The sequence below is a fragment of the Mytilus edulis genome, chromosome 14, assembly GCF_963676685.1.
Source record: "Mytilus edulis chromosome 14, xbMytEdul2.2, whole genome shotgun sequence".
Taxonomy (NCBI): Eukaryota; Metazoa; Mollusca; class Bivalvia; order Mytilida; family Mytilidae; genus Mytilus; species Mytilus edulis.
The window spans coordinates 13,328,859-13,344,359 of record NC_092357.1 but is presented as its reverse complement, the minus strand read 5'-3'; the positions used below and the strand labels follow the sequence as shown (position 1 = coordinate 13,344,359).

Below are 15,501 nucleotides of genomic sequence, written 5' to 3'. Positions count from 1 at the left end.
CCTGACAACAGTATCGTAACTGTATCCCTTCTTTAAAAGTCTGTTTAAAGATTTTGTTAGCTTTTGAGGTGAATACTGACATTTTTGTGCTTTGTAAAAAATATAGACATAAAAGATTGGATGTGAAATACCTGAACGTATAAGATGTCTGCATGTTGAGTTATATTTACGAATGATTTCCCTAGATCAATGATAAAATTAAGTAAATGGTTTGAATTGTTTGTGATATCGAAAACTCTGGTGTAATAATTTTTCAGTAATACATGAATTTATCTCGCTAAAATTTAATATGTCGTTAAATACACGAGCGAATCGTACAAGTTGAGATATATAAACCCCATAAGATGGTGACAAGGGAACGTCACCATCTAAAAAGGAATAATTAACGATATGCAATATTTCTTTAGTATACATACTGAAGTCGTCATTATTGAAAGCCAATATATCATCCAAATATCTAAAAGTATTGTTAAATATTTTTTGTTCTAATTCGGATGCATGCATAGAAAAAAAATGAATTAATGATGAAAATGATAAGGAGTTTTCCTTGATCGGTAAAATTGTATTTCTTAAATAACTTGCAATATCAAGGCTTAATTATGTCGTTTCATCAACACATGTATCAAAATCTTATGTAATTAAAATACAACGTGATATTAATAGTTTTAGTATAGAATGGTAGTACACCGGAAGTTATTCAAAAGTATCCTATCGAGAGCTCCAATTTTTAAGTACAGCTGTTATCGCTTCGCATCATGTGGATATAAAGATTTCTGTCAGATTATGACTCCAAATAAAAACATGTTTTTACAGCATTCTTTTCCTCTTTGCTTTAGAGGATTTATTGTTGAGCAGATTTGAATTTGAAACTTGAAATAGAAAGTATAGAGAATAAATATTTGAATGTACAGATATAAAAAAATTTGGAGAGAATTTTCTAATTGGTGGTATTTAGTTTTCGAAGTAAAATATTTTTGAATAAAGTCATTGTCATTCTTGGTGTATTGAATTCTGATAATTTAGTTTTAAATCATTGTATTCCACAGGCAAAGTATTACATTAATTATGTAAAGAACACACAATTAGACAGACTGTTAATATCTGTGCAAGTTTTTCTCAATTTTTTTAAAAGACTTCTAGAGATATAAGAATATTTATATCTTTCTAAAGACAAACACGAGTCATTTGTCGACAGAATTTTTTTTTAAAATGATAACTAGTATATATTCTAAAGTATTCTTAAGATGTATCAGATACGGAGTATTCACATCGTTCACTTATCAAAAGTATAACAATGCCATAAATGTCATGCCATTCACTTGTAAAAATGTATGTATGCACTGTTGTTTGAACACCAAAATGATCAATATTTTTTTTTTAAAACGCAATATACATATATATTTCAAAAAACAAAAGTACGTTCAATATGAAGAGATCGATATTATGATCATCAGCAAATTCATAAAAATTCCAAGGATGTCAAATTTCGATGCTAATAATGAGGTTTCCTGTTAAATACACCCCCAATTAATTGCAAACTACTTTAAACAATATCATACAATCAGATATTATAATTGCCTTAGACCAAAAATAATCTAATTGACAATAAAGCAATTTAATTGGAATGGATGATCCAATGTGTCACGTGGATTTGACGCCATTAACAAATGAAGATAAACAAACGAAGTCAGCTGCTTCAGTTTGTAATACATCGTACATTCGGTGAAAAAGAACAATTATGACTAATCAGGCTTGATAATACACCGTAATAAGAAATCAAAGCTAAGTCTGCAGACAAAATAAATCAGAAATGTCCTGAAGTGACCGAAGAAAGTAAATACTTCCGCTGTTGGTTTTTTTTTTATGTCGGGACCTTTCATCATGTTTATAGCTGACTAGACAGTAAACATGTGTCTTATAAATGAAGGCAGTATGGTGATCTATGATTTCTTGTGTCTATTTGTTTGAACTGAACTCTTGTGGATAGTTGTCTCATTACCAATCTTTTCAAATCTCCTTTTATAACATTCAATGTTTATTCTGTACATCAGATGATTAAACATGTTTAATGTTATTTCACTAAAGGTAAGTTGCAAGTTTGCGCCTGTCCAAAGCCAGGAGCCTATGGCTATTGTTAGTCTTGTATGATTTTAAATTTTATTTTCTTGTGTATACTTCGGAGTTTAGTATGACGTCCATTATCACTCAACTAGTTTACATATGTGTGTAGGTGTCAGCTGAAGAACTCCTCTGGTTTGGAGTTTCTCGCTGCATTGAAGACCTATTGGTGGGCTTCGGCTGTTTTCTGTTCTATGGTTGGGTTGTTGTCTCTTTTACACATTCCCAATTTCTATTCTCAATTTTATTTGTCAAAAACTATTTTAACAGATCTGGTTTTTTTTCAGAATGTAGTTGAAAATAGAAGAAATGAAATATTTAATGAGATCAGGAATATGTTTAAACACACACCATTTACGAATCATTTGGTGATAGATGATTTGATATTTGTAAACGCTGAAGATAAAGATGACCTTGAGATGAAAACAATTAAGGATGTAATCAGCAGAGAATCAGAAAAACAACTTACATGGGGTGAACCTCTACCGAAGTGTTTTATCGCTCTGGAATTAGAATTTGCATCGCTGATCAAACGCAACATCCCTCTGATAACGCTAGAGCAACTAAACGAAATAAATTCATTGCAGTCTATTAGACCACTGTCAGAAACTGAGTTGAAGGTTTTTCTGAAATTTCAACATTCAATCGGCAAGGTTTTGTACTTCGATGAAGAAAAGTTGAATACACATGTCGTTTTGTCTCCAACCTTCCTTATTGATGCTTTTAAATCAATTATTACTGATAGAACATTCTGTGAAGGAGACAAAAATAGAGAAGCTTTATGGGATGTAATGAATAAGGAAGGAGTGGTCTCAAAAACAGCAATCCAAAACATTTGGAAAAAAGAACAATATCGTGATTTTTACAAGCACAAGGAATATCTATTGGATGGCATGACCCATCTGGATATTTTGGTAGACCCAAAGATATACGACAATGACAGAAAACGTATCCCTGCTGACTTCTACTATATTGCAAGTATGGTACGTACAAATGATGACTCTGGATACCTTCAGTCAGCTAATTTCACACAGAGGAGTATTGCCATAGCCTTTGAATCGTCATCATTGATGATACCCCCTGCATTATCCTTTAGATTTATAAGTTACTGTCTATATGTCTGGGCAGTGAAAAAGTATGGACAGACCAACAAGGACATGCTATTTCATAGATCAGCTGTGTTCACCGTAGATCCTTCTTTAGATCTGCACATTCTCTGCGAAGATAAGCGGATTATTGCCCGTCTAGTTCATGCCAGAACGAATTCATTAATAATGAGGGATCTTGCTTCCAGCATAACTGAATGTTTAACTTCTGCCTTGGAGAAAATAAGTCAGTTGTATATTAGAGCAAGCAGCGATCAGCATAACACCAGTAATGCATCCTTTATAACCAGAATATGTTGTAACGCACCAGATAACCCATGTGTCCTCCAAGTCAACGAACTACCAGACATAGGCGACATTTGGATATGTCCTGCTCATGGCATTAAGCACAAAATTCACATAATCACATCGTGGTTTTCAGGAAAGGTATATTTATTTTCCAAGATATGTGCAATTTGTTATTGAACTTTGTTTTATACCTTATAAATTAATCAAAAACAATAATTTCCCCGTGAGTTTAGTACTTTGTGATATAAGTATATGATAACTTAACATTTATGATTTTTTTTTTTTGTGTAAAAATCATTAATATCTTGGGCTAGAGTTTCACTGCAGAGATATTTGTTGTCGAAAATGCAGTTAATGATGTACCGTTCGTGTTGTTGTAAAGGCATTGAACACATATGATATGAAATTACATTGTGTTTTTACAGAAAATGTACATAAATTCGTTCAAAACTGTTTATTGATTAAAGGCTGTCACGTTAACACAATTCACTAAAATTAAAGATAAAGATAAACAAACATAGATACAAGGATACAAGAGTAGACATTTCGGCTACATCACGACTCATAATTTACGCTCGAATCTAAATAAAGTACGAGCATTCAGGAATAAAAACATTATAAAGACTGAAACATAAGAATTGTTCTATTAAACTTAACATGCGTAAAACCGATAAGTCATAAAACTAGGTACATTGCAGTCGTTTTCAGTTTATAATGTTTTTGTATGTTCTCGTACGATATGATTTTAATCTAAAGGATAAAGATCGGAAAGACGTTTATTTTTAAACTAATCCTTTTAATAATGCTCTTTTATAATCCAAGTAAGGAAAACTGCTGCTTTTAATAAAAAAATACATTTTTGTTTTTCACTATATAAACTTTGTCAAGTCAGACACTATAAAATTTTAAAAAAACAACAACGCGAAGACTAGAAAATAATTTGAAAAAGTTATAAAAAGGAACAAAACAAAACATTCATAATAAATAATTAAGTCATCAAAGAAACCCAGATTAAAATTAAAAACCAATTGTTCAAAGAACAATTGAAGGTCTTTCAACTTATAAAGATCTATTTTGATATGAAAGTATTAAAATTCAGTTGAAAATGTCAGTTCCTATGGCTTTATGATGTATAAATATGAATTTAGAGCAAAGGTCAAAATCTAGAACGTCCAATTAACCTTTGACCTTGACCTCAATTTCAAGGTCATAGACTAAACATCTCGAATCAAAAGACAATAGTTCCTTAATATGTATGGTTCATGAGTAATATCACTTTACGCATAATTCTAAATATAAGAGGGGCAAAAACTCCCATTTATTGTCTACGCACCCTTGCAACCAAAATTTATAAGTTACGACATGTCGCAACTAACAATTTAGGAAAAATAATTTGTCGATATCTTATAAGGTTAATGAAAATAAGTGAAAATAAGCCAAAATCAAAATTTAGAATGTGACCTTGACCTTTGACCTTGACCTAATTTTCATTTTTTAGGACCAAGGATCTTAAATCAAAAGACCATAGGTCTCTATCACTTATGGTTTACCAGTTAGAAATGCATTTCACTTATATCATATACAAAAGGGGGGATAACGCTCATATGGAGTCCCCGGATAGCTTCGGTCAAAATAAATAAAATCATACTGAGGATGTAACGAGCAATTTGGTAAAATAAATTTGTCGGTTTGTTATATGGTTGCGAAGCCTTAGAGATAACAAGAAAAACAGTGTTCGGGGAGATAACTCTTACAAGGTTAAGTTTTTTGTTACGCGGTGTCAGTTTGAGAAGCGTATTAACTGTTCGATATCATATACCATATATCTAAGCGACATCTTGTGAAACAAAAAACAGCGAAGGTAAAAAAAATTGGCGGAAGAAAAAAAAAATAATTAAAAACCAATTGTTCAGAGAACAATTGAAGGTCTTTCCACCAAAACAATGTATTTTAATATGAAAGGTGTAAAAATAGGTTTAAAATGTCATTTCAATCGTCAAATGATAGCTTATTGTACGCTGATTCCAAAAATATATGGTTTCTAAACAATATTTTTTTAGATAAGGGAGATAATTTCTTACTTCCGGTTTGAAAAACTCTATTTCCGATAATATTTGACTATTTACTTGACACTGATTCCAAAAATATCTTGTTTTTTATACTTTTATGTAATAAAGTACAATAAATAGCTACTTCCGGTTTACAGAAGGTCACTTCCGGTTGTTTTTTTAAGTTTAAATGGTTTGATACCGTTTGTCAAAAAGTCTCATGACTTTATTATGTATACAGATGGGGTAAAAGCAAAGGTCAAAATCTAGAACGTCAAATTAAGCTATGACCTTGTGATCAATTTCAAGGTCATTAACCAAGAACCTCAAATCAAAAGACCATAGGTCTTAATTATGTTTAGTTAATGAGTTATATCACCATACGCGTATTTTTAAATACCAAAGGGGAGAAAACTCCCTTTCACATTCAACGTACCCTTGCAATCAAAATTTACGTGTTACGACATGTCACAACAAACGATTTAGAAAAAATAATTTGTCGATATCTTAAACGTTTTTTGGAAATGAGTGGAAATGAGCCATATTCAAAAATTAGAATATGACCTTGACCTTTGACCTTGACCTAATTTTCATTTTTTTGGACCAAGGACCTCAGATCAAAAGATCCTAGGTCTCTATCAATTATGGTTTACCAGTTAGAAATGCAATTCACTTATATCAAATGAATAAGGGGAAATAACTCTCGTATGGAGCATTCATATCACTTCGGTCGAAATAGGACAAATCATGCAAAGGATATAACGAGCAATTTTGTAAAATAAATTTGTCATAATATTTTACGTTTGCGAAGGAGTTGCGCTCACAAGGAAAACAGTGTTTGGGGAGATTACTCCTACAAAGAAAAGTTTTCGGTTACGCAGGGTAAACTTCAAAAGCGCATCAATTGTTCGATATCATATACCAAATATCTAAGCGACATATTGCAAAACAAATGTTTATCGCAAGAACAAAATTAGGCGGAAGAAAAAAAAAAAAAAATTCAGAGAACAATTGAAGGTCTTTCCATCCTTTTTGATATGAAAAGTTGTGAAACTAAGTTTAAAATGTCATTTCAATTGTCAAATGATAGCTCCTAGTAAGCTGATTCCAAAAATATATTGTTTCCATACATTTTTTTTTAAATAAGGGAGATAATTTGTTACTTCCGGTTTGAAAAATGTTACTTCCGATTATATTTAAATATTTACTTGAAACCGATTCCAAAAATATCTGGTTCTATATACTTTTATATTAATAAAGTACAAAAAATAGCTACTTCCGGTTTACAAAAGGTCACTTCCGGTTGTTTTTTTTCAAGGTTAAATGGCTTGATACCTTTTTCTAAAAGTTGTATATCTTTATCATGTATACATATAGAATAAAAGCAAAGGTCAAAATATAGAACGTCAAATTAAGCTATGACCTTGAGATCAATTTCAAGGTCATAAACCAAGGACCTCAAATCAAAAGACCATAGGTCTTAATTATATCTATTTAATGAGTTATATCACCAAACGCGTATTTTTTAATACAAGAGGGGAGAAAACTCCCTTTCACATTCAACGTACGCTTGCAATCAAATTTTACATCTTACGACATGTCGCAACTAACAATTTAGTAAAAATAATTTGTTGATAGCTTATACAGTCTTTGGAAATAAGTGAAAATAAGCCAAATTCAAATATTAAAATATGACCTTGACCTTTGACCTTGACCTAATTTTCATTTTTTGGGACCAAGGACCTCAAATCAAAAGATCCTAGGTCTCTATCACTTATGGTTAATAAGATAGAAATTCAAATCACTTATATCAGATGCATAAGGGGAAATAACTCTCATATGGAGCGGTCATATCGCTTCGGTCAAAAAAGGACAAATCATGCGAAGGATATAATGAGCAATTTTGTAAAATAAATTTGTCATAATCTTTTACGGTTGCGAAGGAGATGCGCTAACAAGGAAAACAGTGTTTGGGGAGATAACTCCTACAAAGAAAAGTATTTGTTTACGCAGGGTAATTTTCAAAAGCGCATAAACTGTTCGATATCATATACAAAATACCTAAGCGACATATTGCGAAACAAATGTTTATCGCAAGAACAAAATTAGGCGGAAGAAAAAAAAAAAATAATCAGAAGAAAAACAATAGGTCTTTCCACAGAAAAGTGGAAAGACCTAATTATATATTTCCGCCAAACGCGCGATTCGTCTACAAAAGATTCAGCAGTGACACTCGGATGAAACAAATGACAAATAATAAGAGCATTGAGGACCAAACATTCTTAAAGTTTTATTTTCAAATACAGCTTAGGTAATTTATTCTTGAGATAGAAATAGTACAGATATAGAAGGCTCGATCTTGTCACTCATACTACCAAAACGATTACATTTTTAAGTTCTAAACAGCATAATTGAAATGTAATGGTCTCTGTTGTTATTCTTTTAGGCACATAAGGGTCGATTGAAGTGAAAGTTAATCTGACACCGCGTGTCAGCATCTATGTTATCTTCGCAATGGCCCTTCTGAAATATCCAATATTTCAAATTAAAATTTGTCATTGCATTTTCCCATTCATATTCACCTAACCTATACTCCCAGCTCAATGAAGATACCGAGATAGATTAAGCAAAAAAAGTCGATCGGCTCTAATTATTTACACCAATGGGTCTATGCCACTGTTGATGTTTTAGTAGTCAGCACCTGGGTTTTGACAAGAATTTCAATTATATGGTCATTTTTATTAATTTACTGTTTACAAAAGAATGAATTATTCGAATTACTAAGTATTTTCTCATCCCAGGCATATATTACATTAGTCGTATTTGGCATAACTTATTTGAATTTCAGGTCCTCAATGCTCTTCAACTTTATACTTGTTTGGCATTCGAAATATTTTGATCTGAACGTCACTGATGAGTCTAATGTAGACGAAAAGCACGTCTGGTGCATCACATTATAAGCCTGGTACTATTTACATAACCAAAATTATGACTTAACGTTGCCCAATCTTTTCGCGGTTGATTTATTTTATAAATTTTCAAACGAAACTATTAGTATTTATTGATTATTTGTTTTAGAATGAAGATGAATGTAAAGCAGGATGTCCAGGTATTGTATTCTGAGTCGGTAGTATAGTATTCGTATTTTGTTATTTGTATCAAAAATCTTGGTCTCGAACATTATTGTGTCTTTAAAAAACAATAAATGCTGAAGAAGTCGGATAGCCCTGGGCAAAAACCAACCTTTAGTAAGAAAATTGAAAATCAAAGTCAATTAAGACTGTAGTCGATTGCACTTATATCGTACAGGATTAGATTTCACAACCTCAGCGTTGACATGCTATACATAAAGTAGTTTGGCTCATAGTAATTTGCCAACAAGGCCCCCTTTTTCAACAATGAACATAGTGCATATTTTGTAGTGAGCTTATAAAAGGCCTGACATACCAAAATGTAAAACATCATAATGAATGATATGTATAACCAAAATGTGCGTATCAAAGCATCCACTTGAGTACAATGTATGTCCTTGTTGTGAGAGATATTCATATAATGTGGCGATAATAATATGTAAGAAACCGATCCTCTCCCATACCTAGAACGGTGGTGCAACAACTCATCATAAATCAGTTAGAGAGGAGTTGCCTTATCAGATTGGTAAGATGCACAAAACACGAAATACCAAAGTACCGAACTTAAATTTATCTCCCAGTTATTGTATTTGCCACATTTACCACTTTTAAATTACTGTACAGATCAGGTTTTGTTTATTTATCTTGCTCAATAACAAACAAACAAACAAATAACAATCAAATCTACTGATATTACAAAACCCATTTATATATGACAATTGTTCTATTGATTACAAAGTCGACAGTTAAATGAGCACACTGTAATGCCAAAGGTTACAACATTTAGATGAAGATTCATATAATTTGTTATTTTTATATTCTTATTTGATACAATCAGTCACAAATGAAGACTTTTTAAAAGAGACGCCTTCAGAATTAGACTTAAGCCGTATGTCACTATTGTTCAGTAGAAATAACGTCCGAGAACTGGCTATACGTTTGGGATTGTCCACCTCTAAAGTTGATATGTTGGACACTGAGGATCCACAAAAATGGAGCTTTGAAATTCTGATACAATGCCGGAATAGTATTGTTAACATGACATTCAACCATATCAAAGAAGCAGTAGAAGCAAGTAGAAAAGATAATATCCACAAACTATGCAAGGTTATTACAGTTTTAAGAATCACAACTGTTTGTTTAATACATTTTGTGTTTTCAGATTGATTAGGTCCATAGTATCCTTTACGTTTTTTAAAGGGGATGTTTACCAGATAATTTTAAACTTAATTCACACGCACTTACACAATTAAAACAACACATTTGTATCACGTTTGTTGTGAGTAAAAAGGTATGTAAAAGTATCAGACCAGCAATTCACTCCCTCCAATTTCGATCATATGTAAAAGTATCCCTACTATTACACAAAATAGTGCGTCTGATGACATTGTTTAAAAAAACTAATCGTCGCGTGTGCAGACATGATACCTTCGGTGAAAGAGAAATATATTTAAATTAATTTGAACCAAAATTAAATTGTCTATGAGATTGCATTAAAAATTGAGGATTTATGCGCTCCATAGTATACTTATTTAAGATTCCCAGACAACCAGGGGTTTTCTTTAGTAGTAGTTGTATTCCAAAGATCAATTCTTTCTTACAAGACAATTATAATGTGGAAAATTAGCATGTAAAAAGGTGATTATTTTTGCAATTTCAAGATGTGCTGGTTTATATGAAGTTCAATTTAAGGTAATATTGCGAAAGCTGTGAGAATTGCACAATGTGGATGAATAGGTCAGGATTATGAATTTGTGGTCTAAAAACTAAAAGAGAGAAAATTCATAACGCTGTGGAATAAATCTTAACACGACGAATAACACGAACAAATCCACAAATCACTACAAAGAAAAACGATTGAGCAACACGAACCCTACCATATATAATGTGACACAGATATTCGAAAACTGTCAGATTAAAAAACCACAATGACGGCCTGCAGTCTGTAAAAAAAACGGATAAACTCTTCGAACTTTTATTAAATGACTTCATTGTCAGTTACTATCCTATATCAAGGCAATCATGATAGTACCAGCAAGTTTAAGAATGTCGTATCAACTTGGAGATATAAACTTCATATCTTATCATGAAGCTTTGTTCTCAACCGACTATTATGGTGAATCATAAACCTTAATTTGATCGATTGAAGCTGACAAATAGCAACTCATAGTACATAATAGTAGTAATAGTATTACAAAACAAATTTCTGAAAAATTAATTTCCTAGTAACAATTTGATGAATATGAAAGAACAGGCGACACATATAAAAAGAAGATGTGGTATAATTGCCAATGAGACAACTCTCCATAAGAGTCCAAAATGACATCGAAAATCACAACTATAGGTCACTGTACGGCCTTTAACAATGAGCAAATCCCATACCACATAAAAGTCCCAGAAACTCTATATATCCAATGAAACAATACCCACAACAAAAACGTATGCAATTAAAAAATGAATAAATAGTTTGTGTGTACTAAACATATTGTTATGCGTTTACTTTTCTACATTGGCTAGAGGTATAGGGGAGGGTTGAGATCTCCTAAACATGCTTAACCCCGCCGCAATTTTTGCGCCTGTCCCAAGTCAGGAGCTCTGGCCTTTGTTGATCTGGTATGATTTTTAATTTTAGTTTCTTGTGTATAATTCGGAGTTTAGTATGACGTCCATTATCACTGCACTAGGGTGCGGGAATTCTCGCTACATTGAAGACCCATTGGTGGCCTTCGGCTGTTGTCTGCTCTATGGTCGGGTTGTTGTCGCTTTGACACATTCCCCATTTCCTTTCTCAATTTTAAACATTATTTTTTTTTAACCAGGAATTTGTAGGGTGATATCAAATATTATACGAATCTATCACCATTTCATCGTTTACAACGTATAATAACAGTTGAATTGAACCTAAACTAATTATTTTTGTTTTTGTGTTTTATAGCTTGTGAACGGTAGTTCCATTGATTTTGGTAAGTTATGTGAATTCATCTCATTCCTAGATATTTTTAGTTTATATTTTAAGATATATGAATTCATTTTCTCACAGCATATGACATAGTCAGTCTTTCGAGTTTTTCTCTTATTCTGCATCAAGGATGGTGGATATTCTTGGTTCTGACATTATGTCAGACATTCTGTATCCTCTAGTTTTTACGCATGCCGGGCCAATGAAACAAAATGTCCACTAACCTCCAATTTTCTTTCATAACTTTATTACATTTAGTTTTAAAAGGCAAACTTTAGAAGAACTTCAAAATTCCGTTTTTTCCATAGGTCAAAAATGTCAATGATAATTGCAAAAACAATCTAGAGCTATTCACTGCCCATCTACATTTTCAAAGGCTTATGCTTCGCAAACAGGGGCGCGGACTTTTCTTCTTTTTTTTCTGCTTTTTGAAATCCGATCGTTACATTCTATCACAAATGTATCAATGTTTAAGTCCTTTAAAAAGCTTGTTATTTTGATACAGTGTAGCAAACATTTTTCCTTAAATAATATTTATAAGGATACACCAAAATTACATTAACAAATAAGCAAACATAATATATATTGCAATAGATATTGTAAATCAAGGTGTTTAGATTAATAGTAGCCATGAATAAATCTCAATCGTATACAAAAATTATCTGTACAAATCAATGTTAAAATATGTAATGGAATTTGAACCAATCATAAATACGGAGTTTGAAATAATTTGGACATGTGGTATGATTGCTAATTGGATAACTATTAATGCAATTCGTGTAAGCAACTATGCGTCACCTTGCAGCTGCCAACGATCAGCTAAACCCATACGTTATAGTAAGCTGTCAAGGGATTTGATATGACAAAATATGTAACAATTCAAACGGTACACAAAGTGTCTGATTAACGACAAGGCAATTGACGTCATTGCGAATGTGGCGGGGTACATGAGTACGTTAGTGTCTTGGAACAGTGATGTTACATATATCACAATAAAGCAGAAAAACGTTTTGAATTACGTTACATCGAAAATAATACACAATAATCATGTTCAACCGTCGATCAAATAATGTGTTTAGATTGTGTTTGAAATGAATTATTTTACTCATATCAGATAAAATGTAGATACTAACAATCACCAAAGGTAACTACATTGTTTGATCTAATTGTATGACGTGTTCAAAATTGTGTAATGAATCAAATACCCCCATTATCTTTGCATATTACAGAACTGCAGGAAGAGAAGTGGGATCTAATTCCTACAGAAGAACATATTGACAGATTGGCTCCTTTGGTTGGAAATAATTCTCTCCCATTCCTGCTTGAACTTGGAATGGAGTTACAAACCTGGGAGCAGATTAACTATAGGCAAAATGAAAGAGACTTAGTGAGACTGAACAAAGATATTTTAGAAGAATGGAGAAACAAGTATTGCACGATAAAAATATTGAAACCAACATTGAGGACAATCGCACTCGCATTTTCTAACATCGGCAAAAGTATAAAAATAGTTGAAAACACATTGTCAGATTTGTTTTGACTTGTAGTAATTTTGTTTGTTATTTTCATTTGATTATCATTTTGAATATTATTATAATTTCTCATATTTGATATATGCATGTAATTAGAACTTTGGTTAATATTAATACTTTGTACATGCAGTGCTTAACTATTGATGTATATCGGAAAACAGAATTTTATATTGTTTCTATCTTTTTCATATTTTTCATTTTTTACATATTTGTTTGTTTGTTCCTCTGATATTTGAAAGTATTTTTTTCTGGATGATATCAGATTTATATTAGTGCTTAATATTTGCCTGACATTTACAATCTTGTGACTCTTAAATTAAAGCATTGTCGTGTAAGAATGCTGTTTTAACTATTAGAACATACCTAAAGATTACAGAATGATAATGTGTGTTGTGCTTTAGGAGAATCTTGTCTTTTTCGACCGAATATGAACACATCTCCTGTTAAAATATACAAGGAGGTTTTACAATTGAAAAAGGATAAAAAAAAAAGAAGACATATTTTGTTCGGCCAATGATAAAGTAATCTTAATTTCTGATTCTTAATCGACATTAACTTTTGACACAAACAGATCAATGGAATGTTTTTCTTGTGTTCCTTTAACCATGGTTACCATAATTAGGTATTCAATTAAATTGTTAAAAAACCGATGTTGGAATTGAATTGTTACTTACGGAACAGGTTTTCGAGGTTTTTTTCAGAAAATAATTAATTCACCAAACTGGTTATATAAAGTTTTCTGTAAATGTCTTGAATACAAAATATATTTTGTATAAGCTCTCTTCAGAACTTTTTTAGTATTTGGAAGAGGAATGTCCGCATTTCGTGATCTGCTTTTCTTTAATCAACGCAAATGTCTTATTTTCAAACATTTTGATATTAAATATTTATCTTTTGTCAATGAATTATTCAGTTTGTTCATAATGTTTGTAATAGCTCACGAATGGTTCATATTCAGTTTTTTCTTTTTTTCGCCTTAGATTCTTTTTTCGTGAGAGGTGATCTGCTATTAAATAAAAGAGGATAAAGTTTTAGATATTTTATTAAACTTTGCACTCAGTTATATTTGTATCGTTTTTTCAATTTATTGTTTCTTTACAAGTCAGGTCGTTAGTTTTTTGTTTCAATACTTAACATGACAGCAAGGTACAGATTTATAAAATAAAATTGTCTGAACTAAACTTCTATAGATTAAATTTAAGAGGGGATATGTTTATTCTTCAAACCCGTGTTTTGCATGTTACATTCGTTGTTTTTCCAATGACGATGACGTTTGTATTTTATTTATATGTATAAGTCTTCTACAGGATATTAACAGTAGTTTAACCATTAAGGGTAAATAGCAATAATTGTGAGTTTTTATTTTTTGAAACAAAGTTTTTTTATTTTTTTCGCAGAATAAGAATTATTCAAAGGTCAGTTATATATAAAGTTGTAGTGCGGGAAGTTGATAAAATAAGCATATATCATTTTTATCATTTTCTATGTAAGTACATATATATATACAATGCTGTTGTGTTAAACGCTATATAAAATAAAAACTGATGTTCTTGCTGTTTTTGAAATTTGCATTATGTACTAATAACCAAAGATAAGAACGATGTATAATGTAAATAACATATGTTGTATACGTTGGAGATGTTACGAAGACACCTGAATTTGCATTGTATTTTTGTGTAGTTGATGATATATTAAAGAGAAATTAAAAAATTCTAGAAAAAGCTTTACTAATTTTCAGAAGAGAATTAGATGAGGAACAAATAAGCTAGATTACCCTAGCCGTATTTTCCACAATTTGTTTGAATTTTGGGTCCTCAATGCTATTTAATTTTGTACTTGTTTGACTTTATAACTATTTTGTTCTGAGCGTCACTAATGAGTCTTATGTAGACGAAACGTGCGTCTGGCGTACTAAATGATAATCCTGGTACCTTTGATAACTATTATGTAGCTACTTTTCGAGACATTTTTTTCTAAATGGCGGGAAAAGGCTGATTAGGAGTTTTATCTTATATTTGCATTAGTCATGATTATTTGAGTCTCAAGTGGTAAGAATCAAAATCGAGAATTTGGTTGAAATTTTGGTAAATGACTTTTATAAGGTATTGAAGTGTAATTTGAAAAGACAACGGGTGTTTTAGGACAATATTGTACCCTAAATCGTAGGGGGGATCTAAATTTGACCTTAATTAATGTGAATTCTTAAATTCTTGTTTTAATGTTTATCTCATTATATAGCAACATAATAACAGCTATAGTATTACTATAAAGGCGATGCAAATGGCGACAAGAAACTATATTATCTTGAAATTAAAACAA

The 15,501-nt window shown here is 31.5% G+C and overlaps 1 protein-coding gene across 1 annotated transcript; it reads left to right on the top strand.

The window, feature by feature from the left end:
* The first annotated feature begins 2,411 nt into the window (after window positions 1-2,411).
* Window positions 2,412-8,736, top strand: LOC139503115 (uncharacterized). Its single transcript, XM_071292820.1, has 2 exons — window positions 2,412-3,650; window positions 8,639-8,736. The coding sequence occupies exons 1-2, from the start codon at window positions 2,454-2,456 to the stop codon at window positions 8,681-8,683; spliced, it is 1,242 nt and encodes a 413-aa protein (XP_071148921.1). The 5' UTR covers window positions 2,412-2,453; the 3' UTR covers window positions 8,684-8,736.
* Window positions 8,737-15,501: the final 6,765 nt, after the last annotated feature.

Excerpts from the sequence above, each read along its gene's own strand:
- LOC139503115 (XM_071292820.1), top strand. The coding sequence starts at position 2,454 with ATGTTTAAACACACACCATTTACGAATCATTTGGTGATAGATGATTTG. Across the intron at positions 3,651-8,638 it reads CATCGTGGTTTTCAGGAAAG|AATGAAGATGAATGTAAAGC; the intron begins GTATATTTATTT and ends TATTTGTTTTAG.